Source organism: Pan paniscus, chromosome 6, assembly GCF_029289425.2.
Source record: "Pan paniscus chromosome 6, NHGRI_mPanPan1-v2.0_pri, whole genome shotgun sequence".
Taxonomy (NCBI): domain Eukaryota; kingdom Metazoa; phylum Chordata; class Mammalia; order Primates; family Hominidae; genus Pan; species Pan paniscus.
Window position 1 is genome coordinate 143971343 of NC_073255.2, and position 23669 is coordinate 143995011.

Below are 23669 nucleotides of genomic sequence, written 5' to 3' on the forward strand. Positions count from 1 at the left end.
TATCAGCAAGATGTTTATGACCTGTATCTTGTGCTGACCTTCAGTCTCATCCTGTGACTTAGAATGCCTTAACCATCTGGGAATGCAGCCCAGTAGGTTTCAGCCTCATTTTACCCAGCTCCTATTCAAGATGGAGTTGCTCTGGTTGATGCACCTCTGACACTTTTATAGTTATCTAAGTATACATACTTAATCCTAAATAATAGTTTTGGATAGATTTGTAATAAAATGATGGTGTTTAAGTAATATCTAATTCAAGTCTTGTTAAAAGTTATGCCAGGCCGGGCGTGGTGGCTCATGCCTGTAATCCCAGCACTTTGGGAGGCCGAGGTGGGTGGATCACGAGGTTAGGAGATCGAGCCCATCCCGGCTAACATGGTGAAACACTGTCTCTACTAAAAAAATACAAAAAAATTAGCCGGGCGTGGTGGCGGGCGCCTGTAGTCCCAGCTACTAGGGAGGCTGAGGCAGGAGAATGGCATGAACCCCGGAGGTGGAGGAGTTTGCAGTGACCTGAGATCACACCACTGTACTCCAGCCTGGGCAACAGAGCGAGACTCTGTCTCAAAAAAAATAAAAATAAAAAAAAGTTATGCCAAACCCTTGAACATAGTTACAGTCTCATGGTATGAATTCAGTAGTTCAGAGTGGCCCTGATATATCCTTGTCCATTCCAGTTTGTTTGCTCAGTTCATTCAATCCACGTTTGCCGAGTACCACCACTTACCAGCAGTGGGAGTTAGTGCTGAGGAAGCAAAGACCTGGTTCAGTACCCTGAGTTGATATCAAAGCTTGCCTATGGATCCCATGTTCTCTAAGGCAAGGACCAATGTAGTATTTAACTCTTTTGCTCCAGAGGCACACAGAAGGCAGTGGTAAAATTAATCCTTAGTTTTACACTTAGAGGTAGGCTTTATTCAAGAATTCTGTATTTTTTGACTAGAACTTTACATGGGAGAATTTCAGAGGTCACCAAAAACAGTGCTCTCAAGCTTTAATATGCTGATGTATCATCAGGGGATCTTGTTAAAATGCAGATTTGGATTCTCATGGTCTGGAATGGAGCCTGAAAAGTCTGCATTTCTCACAAGCTCCCAGGTAATGTTGATGTTCTTGGCCCACAACATACTTTGAATACCAAAGACTAGAGCTAGATGTGAAAATGTTCAAGTTCAGTATTTGGTTACTGTTACATGTGTTATGTTTGCATGCTTTCCTATTCAATGAACCAGTATTTTAATGCTTCAGCGGGGACTAAGTCGTGAAATTCTGGTGTCTGTAGGGTTAAGTGACACACAGGCATAAATCATTGCTAATTATGCTTTCCTGGGATGTTGTCTGTTCTGTTCTGTCTTCTAAATTAATTGATCTTCCTTGCCATTTCAACTTTAGCTCTTTAAAAGCATTGTGAAAATTTTGGTTGCATTTAAAATTATTAATATTTAAGAAAGCTTTTGCTAATACAGTCTGGCAAGGAGCATCTTTGCTTAGTGTGATTATTTTGTAAACATAAGAGTTCTTTTAGACTTTTTTCCACTGCTTTGCTGAAGGTCAATATGTATTTTAAAAACCAACACATAGAGGGAAAAAACATCCAGTTTCTGAATTGTCATGATCGAATGTTTTATAGAGAAGAAGCAAATGTATATACATAGTAGTTTTCAGAAGACCTTTTTTTTGAATTTGAGCTCAGACCACCTTGAATGACTCCCTTACTATTTAAATCCTTCCAGAGATGATATAGGATATAAGTAAGTAAAATTTATTTTTCTCAGCAAATTACCAGCTGGAATAAGACATTTAGCCCAAAACATGGCAGATCAGAGGTTTTAGTTTAAGCTCATATTGTAAAGTAGCTTTCTAGTTTTTTATGATACACATTATTTACAATAACCCAAATGTGTTTTAATTGAATTACATATTCAGCTCATATAATCTGCTTATCATGCAGCTCCTTTCATTTTAATTTCTTGACTACTATGTTTCAAGACCTGTTTAAAGTGTTGGAGGCCACAAAGATATTTAGAGATGGTTGTTGTCCTTTTGGAATTTATAATTTAATGAGAGTACAAACACATCTGCAAAGCATGTTGGGAAAACATGATATATTGCTGTAATATGGTCAGGGCATGGTGAGAAGATGTCTGTCTCTTAGCTTACCCTAACAGTTCAGAAAGCTGGAAAGGTCACTGAGCTGTGCCCTCTGAAAATGAGGAGGGAATCACCAGGTGAGGAAAAGTACTGAATGTTATCACTAGAGCCTAAAGTGGCAACCGTCCAGTGATGGATGGCCTCCATCTAGTGATGGGAGTGATGGAGCTAAGATGTGGATGCTGTATCAGGAAGGCCCATTCTTTCTCGAATGCTATGCTGTGGCACTGGACTGCCTTGTAGGCAGTGGGCACAGCTGAAGAGTTTTAGTCAGAGAATGTAACTATCAGATTTATCTAAGGTCACTTTGGTGATAATGTCGAAGATGGAGTTAAAGAGGGGAGAAAAACAGGGGAAGCAGACAAGAACAAAAGAGTGAAGCCCAGTAAGAAAACGAGGTCATGATCTAGGGAAGAGAAATGGGCCTGAACTCCAGGGAAGGGGGAAAGGGACAGACAGAAAAGAATGGTTTCACAAAAAAGGGTTAACAGAACTTGGTACTTGGTGATTGATTTAGTTGGGGACTGAAGGAAAGAATCTAGGATGGCTCCCAGTGTCTAGCTGGAGTGACTGCGAAGTTGCCACCTTTTCCTGAAATGGGAAAACTTGAAGGAGGAAGGGGAAACTAATTAGTGATTAGCAAGAAGAATGATCTTGGCTTTGTGTCTACTATTTCATTTGAATTTCCCGAAGTCATTATTTAGCTTGAAAATCTTACACTTCCTAGACTTCAGAAAATTTTTCCTTAGAGAGCTGTATATTCATATGTTGAGCACAGCATTTATAATTATTAATCTCTTTGAAGATATTCTTTTCATGAATATTTTAATGCTCCACTCAGTAGGCCATTTTCCTCCTGAAATATTTCTAATTTGAGGCTAACTGAAATAATTTTCTTAGGCTATATGATAGGCTCTTTCATTAATGAAGAGTAAATTGTTATTTCTTAAGTGAGTCAGAGCCCTTTACTGAGCTCAGTCTTGAATTGGCATTCTGTAGGAGAATTAGATGTGGATTTCCTACAGTAGTTGTCAGTTATCATGATAAGCCTCTGCATATTAAATATTTCCTAAGTTCTTTTCACTCTGTGCATAATTATGGGGAAATTACATTTTGATTGACTAGAACAGACACCTGTCTGTATTTTATCAGGAATTGCCTTTTCGTATATCCGTGTATGAATTCTTCAGTTTTATAATGTTTTCAAATGCAGCTAATTCCAACATCACAAAATAGTTACTATAGCAATTTATTTCATCTTTTTTCCCCATTTGACATTTAGAGTCAGAACTAATCAATAAAGCTGATGTTCACCCTCTACCTGCCTTAAAAAAGTCAATATATAAATAGCAAGCAAAACAATATATTAGTAAATCATTTAATCAACCTTTAGAATTTTGATAGGTGACCATATGTTGCCTGAGTTGATGAACTCATTTGGGTAGAATGGTCCCTGTGGGGCCAATTAGCACTATATCACGAAAGGGCTGTTTCACTGCTACCTTGGCTTCATCTTCAACCTTGGCTGCTGTTCCAAAAAAAGATGCCAGAGCTCACACAGGGACCCAAGGAGGGGACGAAAACTGCTTCCTGCAAACCCATCACCATCATTCTTCCAAAAGTTTTTCTTAGCCTATATGAAGATGTAAAATTATGTTCTCAGTTTAATTAGAGTTTTTTTAGTTAATTAAAAAATATAAATCAGTATACATGTAAAATTGACAAACATTCAAAAAGAACAAAAGAGTAGTCAGTGAAAGGAAATCTCCTTTTCACCTTTGCCTCTCAGAAACCCAGTTTCTCAGGAACTATGTTCTTTTAGTACTATCTTGTATATTTTTCCAGGGTCATGCAATGCACATACAAATATATTCTTTTTCAAATTTTGGTGGCAGCAGAATAGACACACTGTTATGCCCTGTTTTTTGTTTTGTTTTGTTTTGTTTATTTGAGAGTCTCGCTCTGTTGCCCAGGTTGGAGTGTAGTGGCACGATCATGGCTCACTGCAACCTCCGCCTCCTGGGTTCAAGTGATTCTTGTACCTCAGCCTTCCGAGTAGCTGGGACTACAGGTGTGCACCACCATGGCCAGCTAATTTTTGTATTTTTAGTAGACATGGAGTTTGACTATGTTGGCGAGGCTGGTCTGGAATTCTTGGCCTCAAGTGATCTGCCTGCCTCAGCCTCCCAAAGTGCTGGGATTATAGGTGTGAGCTACCGTGCCTGGCCTGCCTTGTTCTTTTCAAATTTAACAATATATTAGTATTTATAGAGGTTCCATATTCTTTTTAAAAAATATTTTCATCAGTATTGTTTATACAAGTTTAAACTATTAGCTTTTATGTATTATAAAGCTAAATCATGATAACACATTAATGTTTTGCTGTTGCCACTATGTTATAATTGTACATATAACAGCAGATTCCAAGTAATCAAAACAATATTTAAAAAGAAGAACAAAGTTGCAGGATTCACATTTCCTAATTTTACAACTTACTGAAAAGCTATGGTAATCAAAACAATATACTGGGCTCGGGTAGACATATAGAACAATTGAATAGAATTGAGAATCTAGAAATAAACCTATGTACTTATGGCCAATTGATTTTCCCACAAGAGTGTTAAGACCATTCAATAGAAAAAGAATAGTTTCTTCAACAAATAGTGCTGAATCACTGGATATCCACACACAAAACAACAAAGCTAGACTCCTTTGCATATACAAGAATTAATTCAGAAGGGATCAAAAGCCAAAGATATAAGAGCTTAAACCATAAAACTCTTGGAAGAAAACATAGGAGTAAGTCTTTATGGTCTTAGATTTAGCATTGGACTCTTAGACACCAAAAACATAAGCAGAAAAGAAAAAAGATAAATAGGACTTCACACAGATGTAACATTTTTGTACATCAAAGGACATTATTTTAAAAAGCGAAGACAGTCTGCAGAAGATAAAATTATTTGCCAATCATATATCTGATAAAGATCTAGTATCCAAAATATATAAATAACACAACTCAACAATAAAAAGACAAAAATTCCAATTTAGAAATGGGCAAAGTGCTTGAATATACAAATGACTGGCAATCAAAAAATTTTCAACGTGGTTACTCGTTAGAGAAATACAAATCAAAACTACAATGAAATACCACTTCATCCCCACTGGGGTAGTTACAATTTTAAAAAAGGAAAATAAAGTGATTAATTTTATGTTATGTGAATTTCACCTCAACAAATTTGTAGTTCCCTCTCACCACTCCTTTTCAACATAGTGCTGAAAGTCCTGGCTAATGCAATAAGACAAGAAAGTGTAGTAAAATGTATTGAGAAGGAAGAAATATACCTGTCTTTGTTCACAGATGACATGATTATCTAAGTAGAAAATGGGAAGGGCTTCCAGAGCTAGTAAGTGATTATAACAAGGTTGCAGGATACAAGGTTAATATACAAAAGTTAATCACTTTCCTTTATATCAGCAGTGAACAAGTGGAATTTGAAATTAAAAATACAATACCATTTATATTAACATCCCCCCAAAATGAAATATTTAGATGTAAATCTAACAAAAATATGTATAAGATCAATGTGAGGAAAACTATCAAATTATGAAGGAAATCGGGGAAGAATTTAATAAATGAAGAGATTTCCATGTTCATGGATAGGAAGACCCACTATTGTCAAGATGTCAGTTTTTCCCAAGTTGATCTGTAGATTCAATGCAGTCCCAACAAACTGATCCTAAAGTTTGGAGAGGCAAAAGACCTAGGAGAGCTAACACAATATTGAAGGAAAAGAACAAAGTTAAAGTACTAATACTAACTGACTTCAAGACTTAGTATAAAGTGACAGTAATCAAGACAGTATAGTATTGGCAAAAGAATGTACAAATTAATCAGTGGAACAGAACAGAGAACCCAGTAACAGCCCCACTTAAATGCAGTTAACTGATCTTTGACAGAAGAGAAAAGGCAACACAATGAAGTAAAGATGGTCTTTTCAACAAATGGTGCTGGAAAAACTAGATATCTGAAAAATGAATCTAGAAATGGACATTTTATTTTTCACAAAAATTAACTCAAAATAGATCACAGATATAAATGTAAAACACAAAACTGTAAAATTCCTAGGCGATAACATGGGAGAAAATCTAGATGACCTTGGATTTGGTGATAACTTTTTAGATGTAACACCAAAGGCACATCCATGAAAGAATTGATAAGCTGGACTTCATTAAAATTAAAAATTTCTTTGCTGCAAAAGACACTGTGAGCAGAATGAAAAGACAGGCTCAGACTGGGAGGAAATATTTGCAAAAGACACAGCTGATAAAGGACTATTATCCAAAATATACAAAGAACCCAACAGTAGTAAACCATCAGATTAAAAAATTGGACCAAAGATGTTAACAGACACCTCACTGAAGAAGATATACAAATGGCACACAAGCATATGAAAAGATGCTCCACATCACATGTCATCAGGGAAATGCAACTTAAAACAACAATGAGATAGTACTACACATCTATTAGAATGGCCAAAATTTGGAACACTGACAACACCAAATGCTGGTGAACATAGGTGGTTCAACAACTCATTGCTGATGAGAATGCAAAATGCAAAATGGTACAGCCACTTTAGAAGATTGTTTAGTGGTGTCTCTTACAACTAAACATACTCTTACCATCCTCTCCAGTAGTCATGCTCCTTGGTATTTACCCAAAGGAGTTGAAAACTTAGGTCCACACAGAAACCTGTACACAGATATTTGTAGCAGCTTTATTCAAAATTGCCAAAACTTGGAAGCAACCAAGATGTTGTTCAGTATGTGAATGGATAAATAAACTGTGGTACATCTAGACAGTGGACAAAATGAGTGATCTAGTTATGAAAAGACATGGAAGACATGGAAGAACCTTAAATGCATAATACTAAGTGAAAGAAGCCAATGTGGAAAGGCTATGTGCTGCATGATTCCAACTATTTAATGTTCTGGAAAAGGCAAAATTATTTGCAAGGCAGCCCTTGTCACCGCTAGACAGCTCTCATTCCTAGGCAGGTCTTTATATTCTGCCAAAACCTCCATGAAACTTCCACCCAACAGTCCCAGTTATGGCCTCTAGAACTACTGATGTCATGGTTTGAACAGAAGATAACTGGTGTATTCTCATATAGGTCTTTTCTGTCACCTAAATGCCTTGTTTCCTGAAATTCCCTCATTGCAGGTTTTCACATTTCTTGATTACCCTTCTTTGAGTGTTCTCTTGCTGCCAGTGACTCCTTTGAAAGACAGATGTCTGAAAATCCCTACATGCCTACAACAGCAGAGCTTTTTGGTGAATGGATATATGACAGCTTATTTATCCAGTGCCCTGTTGATAAACTATTAGTTTGTTTCCAGTCTTCTGCTATTGTGATGCAAAGAAAAATGGTGATGCATTTTATAAATATCTATATAATAACTTCCTAGAAAAGGAACAGTGAGGTGGAAGATTATGCATATCTGAAATTTTATTAAATTTTGACAAATGGCTTTTTTAGAGTTTGTTCCATTTTACCTTCTCACCGGAAGTCTGTGTGAGAATGCCTCTTTTCCCACACGGTCTCCAACACAGTGTGATATTCTAACATTTGTATCTTTTTGAATCTGGCGAGTGAAAAGTGGCATCTCATTTCGATTTTAATTTGGATTTCTCTTCATTTTCAGAGAAGTTGAGTAACTTTTCATGTTTTTAAGAATCCCCCTTTCTCTTTTCTGGAAGCTTTGCAGATCTTTTATCTTTAGTGTTCTAAAAATACATTATTTCATCCTAGTGTGGGGATTTATGGTCATTGATTGTGCTGGGCACTTGAGTGTGCCCTTTTGGTCTGAAAACCTGTGTTTTCAGACCAAAATTTTCTTTGGGTCTAGAAAATTCATCCTGTATTGTTTATATTTCCTCCTTTTTGTTTTCTCTTTTACTGTCTCTGGCACTCCTTTCTTTTCATCTCTTTATTGACTTTTTTGGAGGTGTTTGGTTTTAATTTTTTTAACTCTTTTATTTACCTTTAAAAAAATTGTAATGGTGGATACATGTCTTTATACATTTGTCAAACCCATAGAATGTACAACACCAATAGCAAACCCTAATATAAACTATGGACTTTGAATGATAATGATGTCAGTATAGATTCAGCAGTTGTAACAAATGTGCCACTCCGGTGGAGGATGTTTATCTTGGGGGAGTCTGTGTCATGTGTTGGGGTAGAGGATATGTGGAGTATGTCTGTACTTTCTGATTAATGTTCCTATGAGCTTAAAACTGCTCTAAAAAATTCTATTTTATTTTTTATTTTTGAGACAGAGTCTCATTCTGTTGCCCAGGCTGGAGTGCAGTGTAACAGTCATGGCTTACTGCAGCCTCAACCTCCCAGGCTCAAGCAATCCTCCAATCTTGGCCTCTCCTGAGTAGCTGAGACTACTCATTTTTTTGAGACAGAATCTCACTCTGTTGCCAGGCTGGAGTGCAGTGGTGTGATCATGGCTCACTGCAGCCTCAACCTCCCAGGCTCAAGCAATCCTCCAATCTCAGCCTTTCCTGAGTAGCTGAGACTACTCATTTTTTTTGAGACAGAGTCTCACTCTGTTGCCCAGGCTGGAGCGCAGTGGTGCGATCATGGCTCACTGAAGCCTCAACCTCCCAGGCTCAAGCAGTCCTCCGACCTCGGCCCCCTGAGTAGCTGAGACGACAAGTGTGCACCACCATGCCCAGCTTATTTTTTTTGGTAGAGACGGGGTTTTGCCATGTTGCCCAGGCTGGTCTCAAACTCCTGGGCTGAAGCAATCTGCCTGCCTTGGCCTCCCAAAGTGCTGGGATTACAGCCATGAGCCACTGAACCCTGCCAAAAAAAATCTATTTTAAAGAAAAAAAAAATGACAATCATATTTTTAATTTCCAAGCTACCCATTTTTCTCTGATTTGCTCTTTTCCTAACATCCTATTTTTTTTTGGTCTCATGGATATAATATCATCTTAAATGTCTCTGCAAAAGCTCTCTACAGTTCCTGAAATATCTATCTCATGTGTTGTCATTTTGCTGTTTATCTTAGTCTTGTAGGCTACCAGGGGAGCAACATAAAGCTGATTTAGAGCTCTGAGTAAGTAGGGCAGGCCTGTCAACCAGTGCACTGTTTAGCTTGAGCTGACAGGGAGCCAGCTGTTACATTGGGGAACCCCTAAGTCCTACCAAATGAAGGTTTTTGTTCTAGGGCACCAGTGTTCACAGTATCTGTTCTAGTTCTAATTTGTTTAGTTTCTCTCTAATCTTTTGTCTGGGAGGAGTTGAGGGTCCACATTTGGCTGCTAGGCATTCTGTGTTAGGGTAGAGGGATTTTGAAGGAAGGTGTCAACTAATCTCTGCAGGACTTTAAATCAGTCCGCTTGTCTTTAGCTTTGTGTCTCAGTCCCATGCTGGCAGAACCAGATGTTACCCACTTTGGACCCTCTTGGTGCTCTGCAAGGCATGTTGGCCCCTCCACACTGCAGTCTCACCTGTGCAACTTGGGGCAGCTCTCTCTGCCACTTGTTACTTACCTTCGCCCTGAAACTCTCTCATCCATCAGTTGTCCCTTCCTGTACTCTATACTATTGTAGATTCATATCTTCATATGCCTTGTAACATTTTCATGCGGTCTCAAAAGGGAGAGAATCACATGTGATCTGTTATCCTCTTTATTCAGAATATCTTGTTTCTTCAACCTGTGTTTTCCACTTGCATCTTTTTTCCCCTTTGAATCTATCTTCAACTCTTTAGTTTATGTATAATAGTAATTGATTTTGGCATGGGCAGTTAGCATTATACCTTTTGTATGCCCATAAGGAGTGACCTGACCAAGGGCTCAGAGCTAATAAGTAGCAGAACAAATAACCCTCTAAATCTTTAGACTTTTCCATTGTATTGTATTATTTCCTCATATCCATTTATTCTGTCTTTTCAGAGTTCTTTGAATTATTCCTGTATTTGTTCTGATTAAAGATTTCTTTCACCTCCTAGTTTATTCTCATCAGTTTGAAGTTTATCCTTGAGCCTTGTCAATCACACTTTGACAGAATAAAAATTTTACGTAGTTTAATTAGTTGTTGAATAGTATTTTTGATGTTTCTGACAGATCTGCCCTAGTGAGCTCAGTGGATGCAGCTTGAAGCCAACCTTAATGACAGTGAATAGTGACAGAATATTTGCCACAGTCATTTTTGTTTTACTTTGTTGTTTTTCTTTTTTGTTCTGTTTTGATTTTGGTGCTAAACCAAAAAGAAGATTGGAATCAGGATCTAAATTCACCAAGTATTTAGGTTATCTGTACACAAATTTTAGTGATGACTAATATAAGGAAGTTTTTAAAAATGGGTATCTTTAAAAGAAATTTGAAATAATTTCTTACTAACCTGATCCTTTTTAGTTGCTAAGATTATATTTCACAAGGTATATGGTGGTTTGGTGGTTAAATTTTCATTTTAAAGTGGTGATAGTTGCAAATATTCTAAAATAGACTAATTATAATTACTTTCATTCAAATACTGAATGTGAGAGTATATAATCATCTTATTTGTATGTGGTAAGAAAGACTACTATGTATTTTTCTGACAACATTTAGTGGTAGTTATGATTATTTCCATTTCTTTGGACTTGTTCACAGAAATATAACTGTGGTTACTTAAGAAAACATGTTCTAGATAAACATAAAGATTATATCCCATCTTTTTTAAAAATAGGAGCAGATGTCTCAAGTATTAGATGCCATGTTTGAAAAATTGGTCAAAGATGGGGAGCATGTAATTGATCAAGGTGACGATGGTGACAACTTTTATGTAATTGATAGGTAAGTTTTGCCCAACCTTACTATTGAAATTTAAAGAACCTTTTGTGTAAAATCTCAACCATTATTACGGCAACTGACAGGTTAATATAGGATAGTTGTTATTGCCACTACTCTTATTACTACATAATAGGCACTGTAAACCTGTTGTGAGTACATGCAGTGAAACCACAGTGGATCATGAAAAGAGACATAGTTTATAGAGGAACTAATGACTTTTGATTAGTCTAATCTGTAAATGTCAGTCATTTAACGTGAGCATCTTCATTTGCTGAATTCTAATTGAGAGATATTGTGTAGTAGTATTAGTATGTACTAGATGCCTATTACAGTGAGAACAGCAGTATAATATAGCATCTGAGATATTAATTCACAGTAGACCTCAATTGGTATTTCTTAAAAGGTTCTTTTTTTATAAACTGTGTAAAACATGCTCATGGTTTAAAAAATTCAAAATTGGCGGAGTGTGGTGGCTCAGGCCTGCAATCTCAGCACTTTGGGAAGCCAAGGCCAGTGGATCACTTGAGGTCAGGAGTTCAAGACCAGCCTGACCAACATGGTGAAACCCCGTCTCTACTAAATACAAAAAAAATTAGCCAGGTGTGGTGGTGCACACCTGTAATCCCAGCTACTTGGGAGGCTGAGACAGGAGAATTGCTTGAACCCGGCAGGTGGAGGTTGCAGTGAGCCGATACTGCACCATTTGCACTACAACCTGGGCAACAAGAGTGAAACTCTGTCTCAAATAATAATAACAATAAATAAATAAAAATAGGAAATGCAAATATTTCACAGGGGCATAAGGTGAAAAGTCTTTCTTCCTACTGCTTTAACATCATCCAGTCCACATAAGTAAGTAGTTTGTGCATCCTTCCAAGAATTGTATATTATTATATTTGTCTTTAAAAAACTCTATAATTATTTAAAGAAGTCTTGCATTTGTGTTGAAAATCTGTTTTCAGGAAATTTAAGTTGTGCTTTACCTCATCATAGAACAATATGCCTTATGCAACAGATGAATCCTGAAATCTAACAGCAGAGCAGCCTGAGCTGAGTCCTTATTTCTTCACTTTTGTAAAACAATGATAAGTGTTCATGAGACAATTGGCATCCCTGACCCCTCCCCTTGTGTGTGGAACGCAGGTCCTCTCCCAGCCTGACTTACTGGGTTACGTTTGCTCTCTGGGCTGGGTTGTGTTCACCTCAGAGGTCTTGGTGAAAATGACCTCTTTGGTCTCCTGAAGCCTCATTTCGTTATTTTGGCTCTGTGGGTGGTATCTTTCATGCGTCAGTCGCGCATGCTGTTTAAATCAAGAGTTGTCACTGATTCTCCCATTCCCTCATCCCTAATTCCTGGTGACCTGTGGCTGAAGCACTAGCCAGGATTTTAGAATAGAATAAACCAGTTATCTATATGTGAATCAAAGTAATGATTTTTGTATCATTAATAGCTATCATCAGTGAAACACCTCAGAAATGCACCTAAGTGTGTTTAATTGTAGAGGTGTATGAGAAGCCCTAACCCTCTATGATCTTAATCATTTAGTGGGGATTTTTGACTTTCAAAACTGCCTTACATTTGTATATAGTCTATTCCCTTTTCAGTTAGATCCTAGTCACCCATTTGGTAGATGAAAACATGCAGGCCCACAGAAGTGACAGCACTTGGTTCAGATCACCCAAATGACTGGCGTAGAGCCAACTCCACAGCCAGGTCTCCTGCCCTGTTCATGTTCTTTCTGGAGGTTCTTGCCTGCCGGAGGCCTTGCATTATCAGAGAAGAAGTCTGTGTGAAAAAAACAGCCCAAGGCTTTTTGTTTGTTTTTTTTTTTTAAACAGTCTTGCTCTGTTGCCCAGGCTGGAGTGCAGTGGTGCGATCTCGACCCACTGCAACCTCTGCCTCCCAGTTTCAAGCGATTCTCCTGCCTCAGCCTGTGGAGTAGCTGGGACTACAGGTACCCGCCACCACACCCAGCTAATTTTTGTATTTTCAGTAGAGACAAGGTATCACCATGTTGGTCGGGCTGGTCTCGAACTCCTGCCTTCAGGTAATCCGCCTGCCTTGGCTTCCCAAAGTGGTGGGATTACAGGTGTAAGTCAGTGTGCCTGGCCTAGCCTGCGGTATTTTAACAGACTTTAGACTGATGTGATTTCAACTGGACTGATAGCTCATTTTACTTCTCCTCAGCACATTTGGCTTTGTTTTACCCTATTCAAAGTAACCGAGTATAAAGAACAGTTTCAGCGCAAAAGTATAAATAGTGTAAATCGAAGAGTTTAATCTGTACAGCATTGCTAGTCTGAAAATCTGAAATTCTCCAAACTCCAAAGCATTTTGAGCGTCAACATGATGGCACAAGTGGAAATTCCACACCTGACCTCATGTGATGGTTTACAGTCAAACTGCAGGCACACAACAGCTTATTCAGCATCCCCAAAGGGGTTAGTGTATGAGGTACAGTAACTTTAATCAGAATATAGCATTGTAGGTGGAGACTGCAAGCCTGCCATTGTTTGTGGTTGCTCTTGTTTGGCAGCTGGTGCAGGTATTCTGGGGATGCTACTATGCTGCTTAGTTGCCCCAAACACATTAGTTTTTACTGTGTTAATGGTATGTCTTATTTTTTACTGTTAAGTACTTATGTGTGAATACAAGTAAAAAATGATGGCTTATTGGTAGCATATAAATTCAGAGTCAGGAATGATGGTAATGCTGAACAACCACAGATTGTCCACATGGGTGGTTGAGATAATGACACATTTGCTTTCTGGTGGTTCAATGTACACAAATTTGGTTTCATGTACAAAATTACTTAAAATATTAAATAAAATTATATTCAGGCTGTGTGTATAAGGTATATATGAAACATAAACTAATTTTGTATTTAGACTTGGGTCTCATTCCCAAGATACCTCATTCTATATGTGCAAATATTCTAAAATCTGAAAATATCTAAAATCTTTAACACTTCTGGTCCCAAGAATTTTGGATGAGGGAAACTCAACCTGTACTTGAAAAATGATTATCCATGGGACAAATTCTAGTAGTTTCCCTTGAAATAGTCATTCTATCCGTGAATTACATTGAAAACCAATTCTTTTCTTATTTATTTATTTATTTATTTTTGAGGTGGAGTCTTGCTCTTGTTGCCCAGGCTGGAGTGCAGTGGCGCGATCTCAGCTCACTGCACCCTCTGTCCTCCTGGGTTCAGGTGATTCTTCTGCCTCAACCTCCCGAGTAGCTGGGATTACAGGTGACTGCCACCATGCCCGGCTAATTTTTTTGTATTTTTAGTAGAGACGGGGTTTCACCATGTTGGCCAGGCTGGTCTCAAACTCCTGACCTTGTGATCTGCCCACCTCGGCCTCCTAAAGTTCTGGGATTACAGGCATGAGCCACTGTGCCTGGCCATGAAAGCCAATTATTTTCTTCCTTATTAATAATATCTACTGTCTATCATGTTTCTGCTGTTATTGCTTCTTTATTATTAATAATCCTTTTCTTTCTTTTTTGGAGGGGCAGGGAGAGTGTCTCACTTTCTTGCCTAGGCTCGAGTGCAGTGGTGCAGTCACAGCTCACTGCAGCCTTGACCTCCTGGGCCCAAGCGATCCTCTTGCCTCAGCCTTCCAAGTAGCTAGGAGTACAGGCATGTGCCACCATACTTGACTAATTTTTTGGTTTTTTGTAGAGACAGAGTCTTGCTATGTTGCCCAGGCTGGTCTTGAACTCCTGGATTCAAATCCTCCCACCTTGGCCTCCCAAAGCATTGGAATTACAGGCATGAGGTACCAGGCCTGGCCCATAATGATTTTCTAATGTTAAAAGCCACTTTTTTTTTTTTTTTTTTTTTTAGCAGCACATCCCCACTCCTTGTCTGTGTTAGGGTTTAGTCAACAGAATAAAGCCAAAGAATTTTTTCTATCTGCCCTCACAGGTGCAAGCCTTGAAAGCATGTTCTCTGATAAAATACAGTATGTGGAAAGTCAGTCATCCACACAAAGAATGCAGTTTACGTGAATATAGGGTCTGGGTAATACGAAGTGCAGTGACATGCAAACTGAACCTTATTTGCCTAGAAAAAGAACCCCAGTTAAAAGATAAGCACCAAAAAACTATAAAAAGACCAGAGTTAGATATCTAGTCTGAATTTCTACTTTTTAACTTTAGAATGGGGGTTGATCTAAAGTAAAGGGCCAGAGAGTAAATATTTTTGGCTTTGCAGGCCAATATGTTCTCTGTTGTAACTACTCAACTCTGCAGTTGTAGCATAAAACCAGCCATAGATAACACATAAACAAACAAGAGTGTTTATATTGCAGTGAAACTTTATTTACAAAAGCAGATAGCCAGTTTGTGGGCTATAGTTTGCCAATGTCTGCTATAGATTATAAAGGACCCTAGTAAGTTTTGTAGAGTAGTGGCTAACCAAATTGCTATAGCTAGATTCTTTTTAAAAAGTTATTTTCTTCTGATCACAAAAGTAATAATATGTTCATGTTACAAACAGAAACTCTTAAATTAGATAGCGAATATGCCTAGAATCCCTCACTATTCTTATGCTCTTAGATAACTACAGTCAGTGATTTGATAAATGTTTCTTCAGATGATTTTCTTTCTTTTTTTAAGGTTAATTTTTTATAGAGATGGGATCTTGCTATGTTGCCCAGGCTGGTCTTGAACTCCTAGGCTCAAGTGATCCTCTTACCTTGGACTTCCAAATTGCTGGAATTACAGGTGTAAGTAAGCCACCACACCCAGCCTCTTCAGATGATTTTTTTTTTTTTTTTTTTTGAGTTGGAGTTTTGCTCTTGTCACCCAGGCTGGAGTGCAGTGGCACAATCTCGGCTCACTGCAACCTCCGTCTCCCAGGTTCAAGTGATTTCCTGCCTCAGCCTCCCGAGTAGCTGAGATTATGGGATCCTGCCATCACACCTGGCTAATATTTTGTATTTTTAATAGAGACAGGGTTTCACCATGTTGGCCAGGCTGGTCTCAAACTCCTAACCTCAGGTGATCCACCCGCCTCAGCCTCCCAAAGTGCTGTGATTACAGGTGTGAGACCCGGCCTCTCCAGATGGTTTTTTATGCATATACTATTTGGTTGTAGTCTTTAGTTATAGTTTTATCATTCCTTATTCCAAATTTTTATTGTTTAGTCCCATTTTTCCCAGCAGGCACATGGTCTGGAACAGATGGCACAGATTGATTCCCCTTTATTGTCATCGGAGGGGATAACAGGCTGGAAATAAGATTTTTATTTCACAGGGCTCTTTTCTGAAATAATGTTTTATTTTAATGAGATTTTATTTGAATTAACCTCCAATCTACATATGTCCAACAGAGGCACATTTGATATTTATGTGAAATGTGATGGTGTTGGAAGATGTGTTGGTAACTATGATAATCGTGGGAGTTTCGGCGAACTGGCCTTAATGTACAATACACCCAGAGCAGCTACAATCACTGCTACCTCTCCTGGTGCTCTGTGGGGTTTGGTGAGTAAAATACTTATTTGACCTGAATGTTATGATTTGTAGCAATTGCTATGACAGTGTTACAAATGCCGCATGTAGTATTTTAATTTAAAGATCATCAGTCATCAGGTAATTTATTAAGCAGCCACTGAATGCTGAACTGTAGGGCACTAAGACTGCACTAAGTCAGATCCTGATGTCATTGCCCCCACTCCTCCAGTCCAGTCAGGAGCTTGGGACCTGGTGGCCCAGGAAAGACACTCAGATTCAGAATGCTCCTGTCTTACCCACTCTTAGAAAATAACCAGCCATACAAACACAGCCTTAAGTACTTTTTCTCAGATAGCTTTCTGAGGTAAGTATTATAATCTGATAAAGTGGTGGCTCCCAGAGTGTGGTCCCCTGAACACTGGCAGCTGTATCACTTGGGAACTTTTTAGAAATGCCCATTCTGGGGCCCCACCCACTGATTCTGACCTACTGCATCAGAAATTCGGAGTTTGAGAAACCAGTATAAAGGGATGCTCTTGGTGCTATAAATTGATTGGTAACTACTCTGCATTTAAAAGCAGTTGTGTAGGGAAAAAATGCTTGGTGGCTGTGCTCATGTGCCCCACATCAGAATTACCTGGAGTATTTTTTTAAAATCCTCTTACCTAGCCAGGCGCGGTGGCTCAAGCCTGTAATCCCAGCACTTTGGGAGGGCGAGGCGGGCGGATCACGAGGTCAGGAGATCGAGACCACGGTGAAACCCCGTCTCTACTAAAAATACAAAAAATTAGCTGGGCACGGTCGTGGGTGCCTGTAGTCCCAGCTACTCAGGAGGCTGAGGCAGGAGAATGGCATGAACCCGGGAGGCGGAGCTTGCAGTGAAGCTGAGATTGCGCCACTGCACTCCAGCCTGGGCGACAGAGCGAGACTCTGTCTCAAAAAAAATCCTCTTACCTAGACCTCACCACGGGCAAATTGATCAGAATCTTCAGCACTGGGACCTGAGCATTAGTACTTTTAAATACATTTCTTAATGTGGTATTCCCGCAAGACTTAAAAGCTGGTTTAAAGATATATTCGGGCAATATTTTCACATATGATGGGATGCAAATTATTAGGCACTACTAAAGCTCCTTCTGGAGGATTGTATTTAAGGTAGTGATTCTCAAACTTTAATATGCTTACAAATCACCTGGGAATCCAGTTAAAATGCAGATTCTGATTCAGTGGTTCTTGGGTGAGGCCCATGATTTTTGCATTTCTCATCAGCTCCCAGGAGATGGCAGTACTGCCTGATGTCAGGCCAAACTTTAAACAGCATCGATTTAGGGAAATGTTTACAGTATATGTATTTTCTTTTAAAATTGTTGAAAATAGCCCACCCACTAGTTTTGACATGCATTTATTGGGTTATTTCTCTCAAATCCTTTTGTGGAAAGAGAAGAGGTTGAAGTAAATATGAAGTCTGTTAACAGTCTCATTTCCAAGGACTACTGTATATAGCATTATGGAAGTCACACATTATTTAGTCACAGTTCAGCATTTGACTCTGAAGTCAGTTCAGCTGATAAAAAATATCTCTTGATCAAAGAGACAAGACATTTTACATTTCTTTTAATTGGAACCAGTTATTATATACTTATTTTAAAATGTGATGAGTCACTTTTTTCAGGTTTAGAGGAAAAGCTGAATTGTCTCAGGGAAAAGGAAAGAACTGTCAGTGATTTGAATACCCAAAGCCAGCAAAGAAAAAACTTCAAACCAGGACAGTCCTTCACCCACAGAAGTCTTTGTCTGCCTGTCATTAAAGTGGTGGGATAAATCTAGCATCTGCCATGACCTGTTTTATTCAGGAAGGTTTACTTTTCAAATGTAGTCATTCCAATGGGGTTGCCATTCAGATTCAGATTGTCAGATTGTCACACAGTGAGGAAACTGCCTCCTTGCACATCTTCAGAATAAGATCAACTGTTTTATAGGTTGGCCTCTTTGAATACTGATAGTTTTTAGCTCTTGTAGAAACTTTAATGGGGTATAAAAGACCCAGAATTTCCTAGTGCACGTACTACTTAAGTTCCTAAGATAGGATTAAGCATTTTCAGAGCTTTTTAGTAGTCTATACATGTTATTAAATTTTATAAAAATGGGCAGTTTGTGATAATCCTCCTGACATATAATAGCTTTCTAAAAAAGTTAGAATAATTAACATAATTACTTAGTATTTCAAGCCTACTTTTTAAGGGTGACTTGACTAATTATAATAACTCCTTCTCAGGGAGAGTCGAGTAGAAAATAAATTTTTCTTTTAAGGTCAACAGACTGGAGGTCTGCCTTATAAATACAGGTGTGTAAAGATAAGCAAAAAAAGCCCAAGAGAAAAGTCCATTGCAGAATAGTCTCACTCTGTAAATAATATTTGGTCACTATTAGCCTTAGGGCTAACATGATCTACGTGACTATACTGATGATTTGGAAAGGTGATTTTTGAAATGGCTTCAGGATGAAAGTATTTGAAATTCTGGACTTTATATGTCACAGTGGGTGTGAAGAGGTAGGTTACTAATGGAAAATTCTTTCTGAGAGATATAACTGATTATGATTAGTTTCTAAATCATTAAGCTATTTTGAGTCTTCTCTGTTTTGCAATAAACGCTGTCCATACAATGGTGTTATACCTGATTTCCAAACCTGATTACATATCAGAATCACTTTGGGAGCATTTATGAATTATTGAGCCCTACATGCAGAGATCTTGAGTCATTAAGGTCTGGTGTCTCAGAAATCTTTTTTAATACTATAGCTTATTCTGATGCAGAGCCAGGCTTGGAAATAATTTCAATATTTGTGCTAATTATCTTGTAAAATTTTCTTTTAAAAAAAGTGTTAGGAGTAAAACAAGTCCAAATTACAGCCAATACCAAATTGGGAAACAAGATGTTTAATTTCCTAGTGTCTTAGTCCTTTTGGGCTGCTATGACAGACGGTTATAGAATGGGTGACTTAAGCAACATACATTTATTTCTCATGGTCTGGACACTGAGAAGTCCAAGATCAAGGCACCAGAAGATTCGGTGTCTGGTGAGGGCTTGTTTTCCTGTTTAACAGACAGCGTCTTCTACTTGTGTTCTCACATGGTGGAAGGGGCAAGGGAGCTCATTGGGATCTCTTTTATAAGGACATTAATCCCATTCATGAGGGCTCCAGCCTCATGACCTAACCATCTTCCAAAGGCTCCACCACCTAATACTATCCTGGGTGATTAGGATTTCAACAGAGGGATTTTAGAGTGATAGAAACATTCAGTTGCAGTCCATCACACCTAGAGACTTTCATCTATACTGGCATTTTTCTCCATTGCACTAGTTCATTTAAATTCAGCCTTATTATGTTGGCATAAGAAAGAATGAATAAGACCTAGTATTTGGTAGCACAATAGGGTGACCATAGTCAATAATAAAATTGTATATTTTAAAATAAATGTAATTGGATTTTTTGTAACTCAAAGGGATAGATGCTTGAGGGGGCAGATACCCCATTCTCTATGATGTGCATATTTCATGTTGCATGCCTGTATCAGAACATCTCATGTACCCCATAAATATACACCTACTATGTACCCACAAAAATTAAAAATAAAAGTAAAAAACATTAAAATATTGGCATAGTAATTTATTAAATAATATATCCCAATTTTTACTTTATTAAAATGGTATAATTGTTTATTAATGAATGCCAAGCTAACATAATTATTGAGGCTTTTATTAAAGAATTAAAATATTTTATGAGAAATTATTTAAAATAAAATTTTTAGGAAAATTATGTTTTGAGCTGTATCCTTAAAATTTTTACTAGTTCTTCAACCGAGTTCTGTATCTTTGAGGGCATGATAGTATAAACAGGAACATTTTAGACTGTGAACATGGTAAACACTGGAATTAGATCTTACTCAAAAACATAGTTGTAGTTTCTCTGTGCCTTCACATTAAATAAAAAATTTTTTTATGAGTACATATTATGTGTATATATTTACAGGGTACATAAGCTATTTCGATAACAGCATACAATATATAATGATCACATCAGGGTAAATGGAGTAGCCATCACTTTAAGCATTTATAATTTCTTTGGGCATCCCTCCACATTTTTGACAAGAAAATTTTGACATAATGTGGATATGAAAAAGAACGTAGAGTACATAACAGAGTAAAAGAACAGAGTGCTAGTATACATTTTTTAAAATGCTGTGACAGCGCCTCCTTGTGGGCAGAGCCCAACATATTGGTCAGATTTCTGTTATGTATAAAAAGTCAACAGATGCTTTCTTTTAAAAAAAAAAAAAAAATGAAAACAGTATTTTATGTGGTTCTGTATTATATTTTGTGCTTGACGAAATAAAAATATGAAATGAGTTGCATTAAAAGTATAATGATGTTAATCTTTTATTTCAGAATCTTCAATCATTGTTTCTTGTAGGGAATAAAATAAAACTATTTGTATAGCTTTACCCCCATAAAATTTACCCTTTAACTGTTCTGCCTGTAGGACAGGGTAACCTTCAGGAGAATAATTGTGAAAAACAATGCCAAAAAGAGAAAAATGTATGAAAGCTTTATTGAGTCACTGCCATTCCTTAAATCTTTGGAGGTAAGTATATGTTTATGCTTTTATTTTATTTTGCTTTAAAAGTTTCTGTTTTGCTAGGAATATTTAGTTCTATAGAAAAATTTCTTTGAATAAAAAAAATCTATCCATGTTTTTATTTGAAAAGATTAAATGGTAGTGCTAATTTTTAGAACTCACTGTTTCTTCTGCTATCTATAATTTCATTTGTTTTGTTATTTGAAAGTAATACATTCCTACCCAGCATCTATAGCAAATTTATATATGGTCTTTATCTGATAGCAGACTTAATATAATCACATAGATGTAGACAAGAGCCACTAGTTGTAACTTTACAGTGAGGCGTTCTCTAGATATAGAATGTCCTCTCTGGCCTCTTCCTCTCAGTCATCTTTGCTGTTTATTCCTCTTTTCTTCTCCTCTTAAAACTGGCATTCCAGGCCTCTGTCCTTGGCCTCTTCTCTTTTCAGGATACACTTATTCACTTGGTGAACATGTCGAATCCCATGGCCTTAAATACAGATGTCCCTTGACTTACTATGGGGTTACCTTACGAATAAACCCATTGTGAGTTGAAAATATCATAAATAGAAAATGTATTTAATACACCTAAACTATGGAACATTCGAGCTCAGCCTAGCCTACCTGAAACATGCTTAGGACACTCACATCAGCCTACAGCTGGGAACAGTCACCTGGCAGCACAGTGCACTGGAGAGCATGGGTTGTTCACCTCATTGTGGTGAGGCTGGCTGGGCGTTGTGGCTCTCTGCCTGGCGTTGTACTGCATATCGCTAGCCTGGGAGAAGATCGAAACTCAAAATTAGAAGTATAGTTTCTATCGCTTTCAAACAACTGTAAGGTTGAAAAATCATTAATCAAGCCATTGTAAGTCAGGGACCACCTGTACTGTCCATATATTGATGCTTCTTAAAATTGATATCACTGGGCAAGGCCCCTCCCTTGAAGGTCAGACTTACTTATCCAACTGCAAATGTAAGATTTCCTCTCAGATGTCTAATAGACATCTCAAACCTAGTATGTCCCAAATCTACTCCTTTTCTCTTTCCCCGCAGATGGCAACATATCCTTCCAGTGTCTCAGGCCAGAAACCTTCGAGTTAGCACTGACTCATATGAACCACCATCACCTCTTGCCTGGCTAATTGCAGAGTAATCTTTTAAAATCCCTGGTTGTGGCACTGCTCTATTTAAGCTCCTCCTCACATGGCCTCTAAGGCTCTGCACAGTCTGTCCCATTCCCCCACCCATTTTCCCCAACCTCATTTCCTACTGCTCCACACTCATCATCTCTCTGTTGACACATCAGCTTCTTGCCACTCCTCAAACACACCTGTCCCACACCCACTTCGGGGTCTTCATACTTGCCGTCTGTCTGGAATGTCTTCCTACACAGCTGCAGGGCTCCTTCATTTCTCAGCCCAGAGGTCTTCTCAATGAGACCAGCTCTTAGGTTTTTATCTTTGAAGGTAGAGACTTATGAGAGAGAGTAGGTTGTTGTTACCCTAAAAATTCAGCTTCATTTTCCATACTTCATCATTAAATTAAATGCTTTTCTATTTCACTGTCGTATTTGAAGTATTTTGAGAGTAATTAAAGACAGGCATATATATGTACCCACAACATCTTATAAAATGGCAAGTGTCAAAACAGCAGTGCTTCTCCTTTTGAATGTCTCTGTTGGATTATCAGCTTACACCTGGTAAAAATTTTGTCCACATCACACAGTGCGTGGTAGACAGCTGATCTTTTCCAGCAGCATATTTCTTTAAATAAAAGTAGGTCAGGGATTGGAAATCTGGTGCCTTCAGAGCTAGGCAGGTAACACAGAGAAGAAAACCAAGCCAGGAAGGGACTTTGGCAGATTGGAGAACATGTATTTCATTAAAGAAACAGCTGCTATCCCACCATAGTTTTATTGTTGCCATGTGGAAATATGGGCTATGTGATGCTGATTTTTCAAGAGAAGCTGGAGATTCAATTTTTATGAAAAATTATTCTAAAATGCTGGCTGGTAATTAATACAACAAACACATATACAACCTACACACTGCTCGATTTATTTGGCCTATAGGCTACCAGTTTTTTACTCCCGAACTAGATAAGCTTACCCAGTTAATTTGTTTCTATTTAATATTGTTTTTCTTTCTTTGTAGTTTTCTGAACGCCTGAAAGTAGTAGATGTGATAGGCACCAAAGTATACAACGATGGAGAACAAATCATTGCTCAGGTATGATATTTTGAAATGTAATTCAGTTTAGGGTTATATTCCAAAAGGTTCATGTAGTGGTAGATCTTGATAAACTTTTCATGTTTCTAAAATTAGTATGCAGTGATGGGTTAAATAAATATTACTTCTACCAAATGACCTGTTAAAAATGGTTTCATTTATAGTCATTACTCTATTGAATATTTTTGTTTATGTAATTAACTCCTAATGAATGTGTATTAAACCATCAAATGGTTTTCTGCATCATTGTAGTCATTTATAAGAGGAAAAAACAGGTGAATGTTCCATGGCATTAATGAGGACCCAGAAAGTACACTGGAAAATTCTA

The 23669-nt window shown here is 37.9% G+C and overlaps 1 protein-coding gene across 1 annotated transcript in view; it reads left to right on the forward strand.

Annotated features, from left to right (window-relative positions):
- The window catches only part of PRKAR2B (protein kinase cAMP-dependent type II regulatory subunit beta), a 119958-nt gene that overhangs the window by 86741 nt on the left and 9548 nt on the right, over nucleotides 1-23669 (forward strand). Inside the window, exons 5-8 of the mRNA XM_003811199.5 lie at nucleotides 10901-11007; nucleotides 16347-16500; nucleotides 21013-21114; nucleotides 23267-23341. Coding sequence (XP_003811247.1) covers nucleotides 10901-11007; nucleotides 16347-16500; nucleotides 21013-21114; nucleotides 23267-23341 — 438 coding nt within the window. The remainder of the gene's footprint in view (nucleotides 1-10900; nucleotides 11008-16346; nucleotides 16501-21012; nucleotides 21115-23266; nucleotides 23342-23669) is intronic.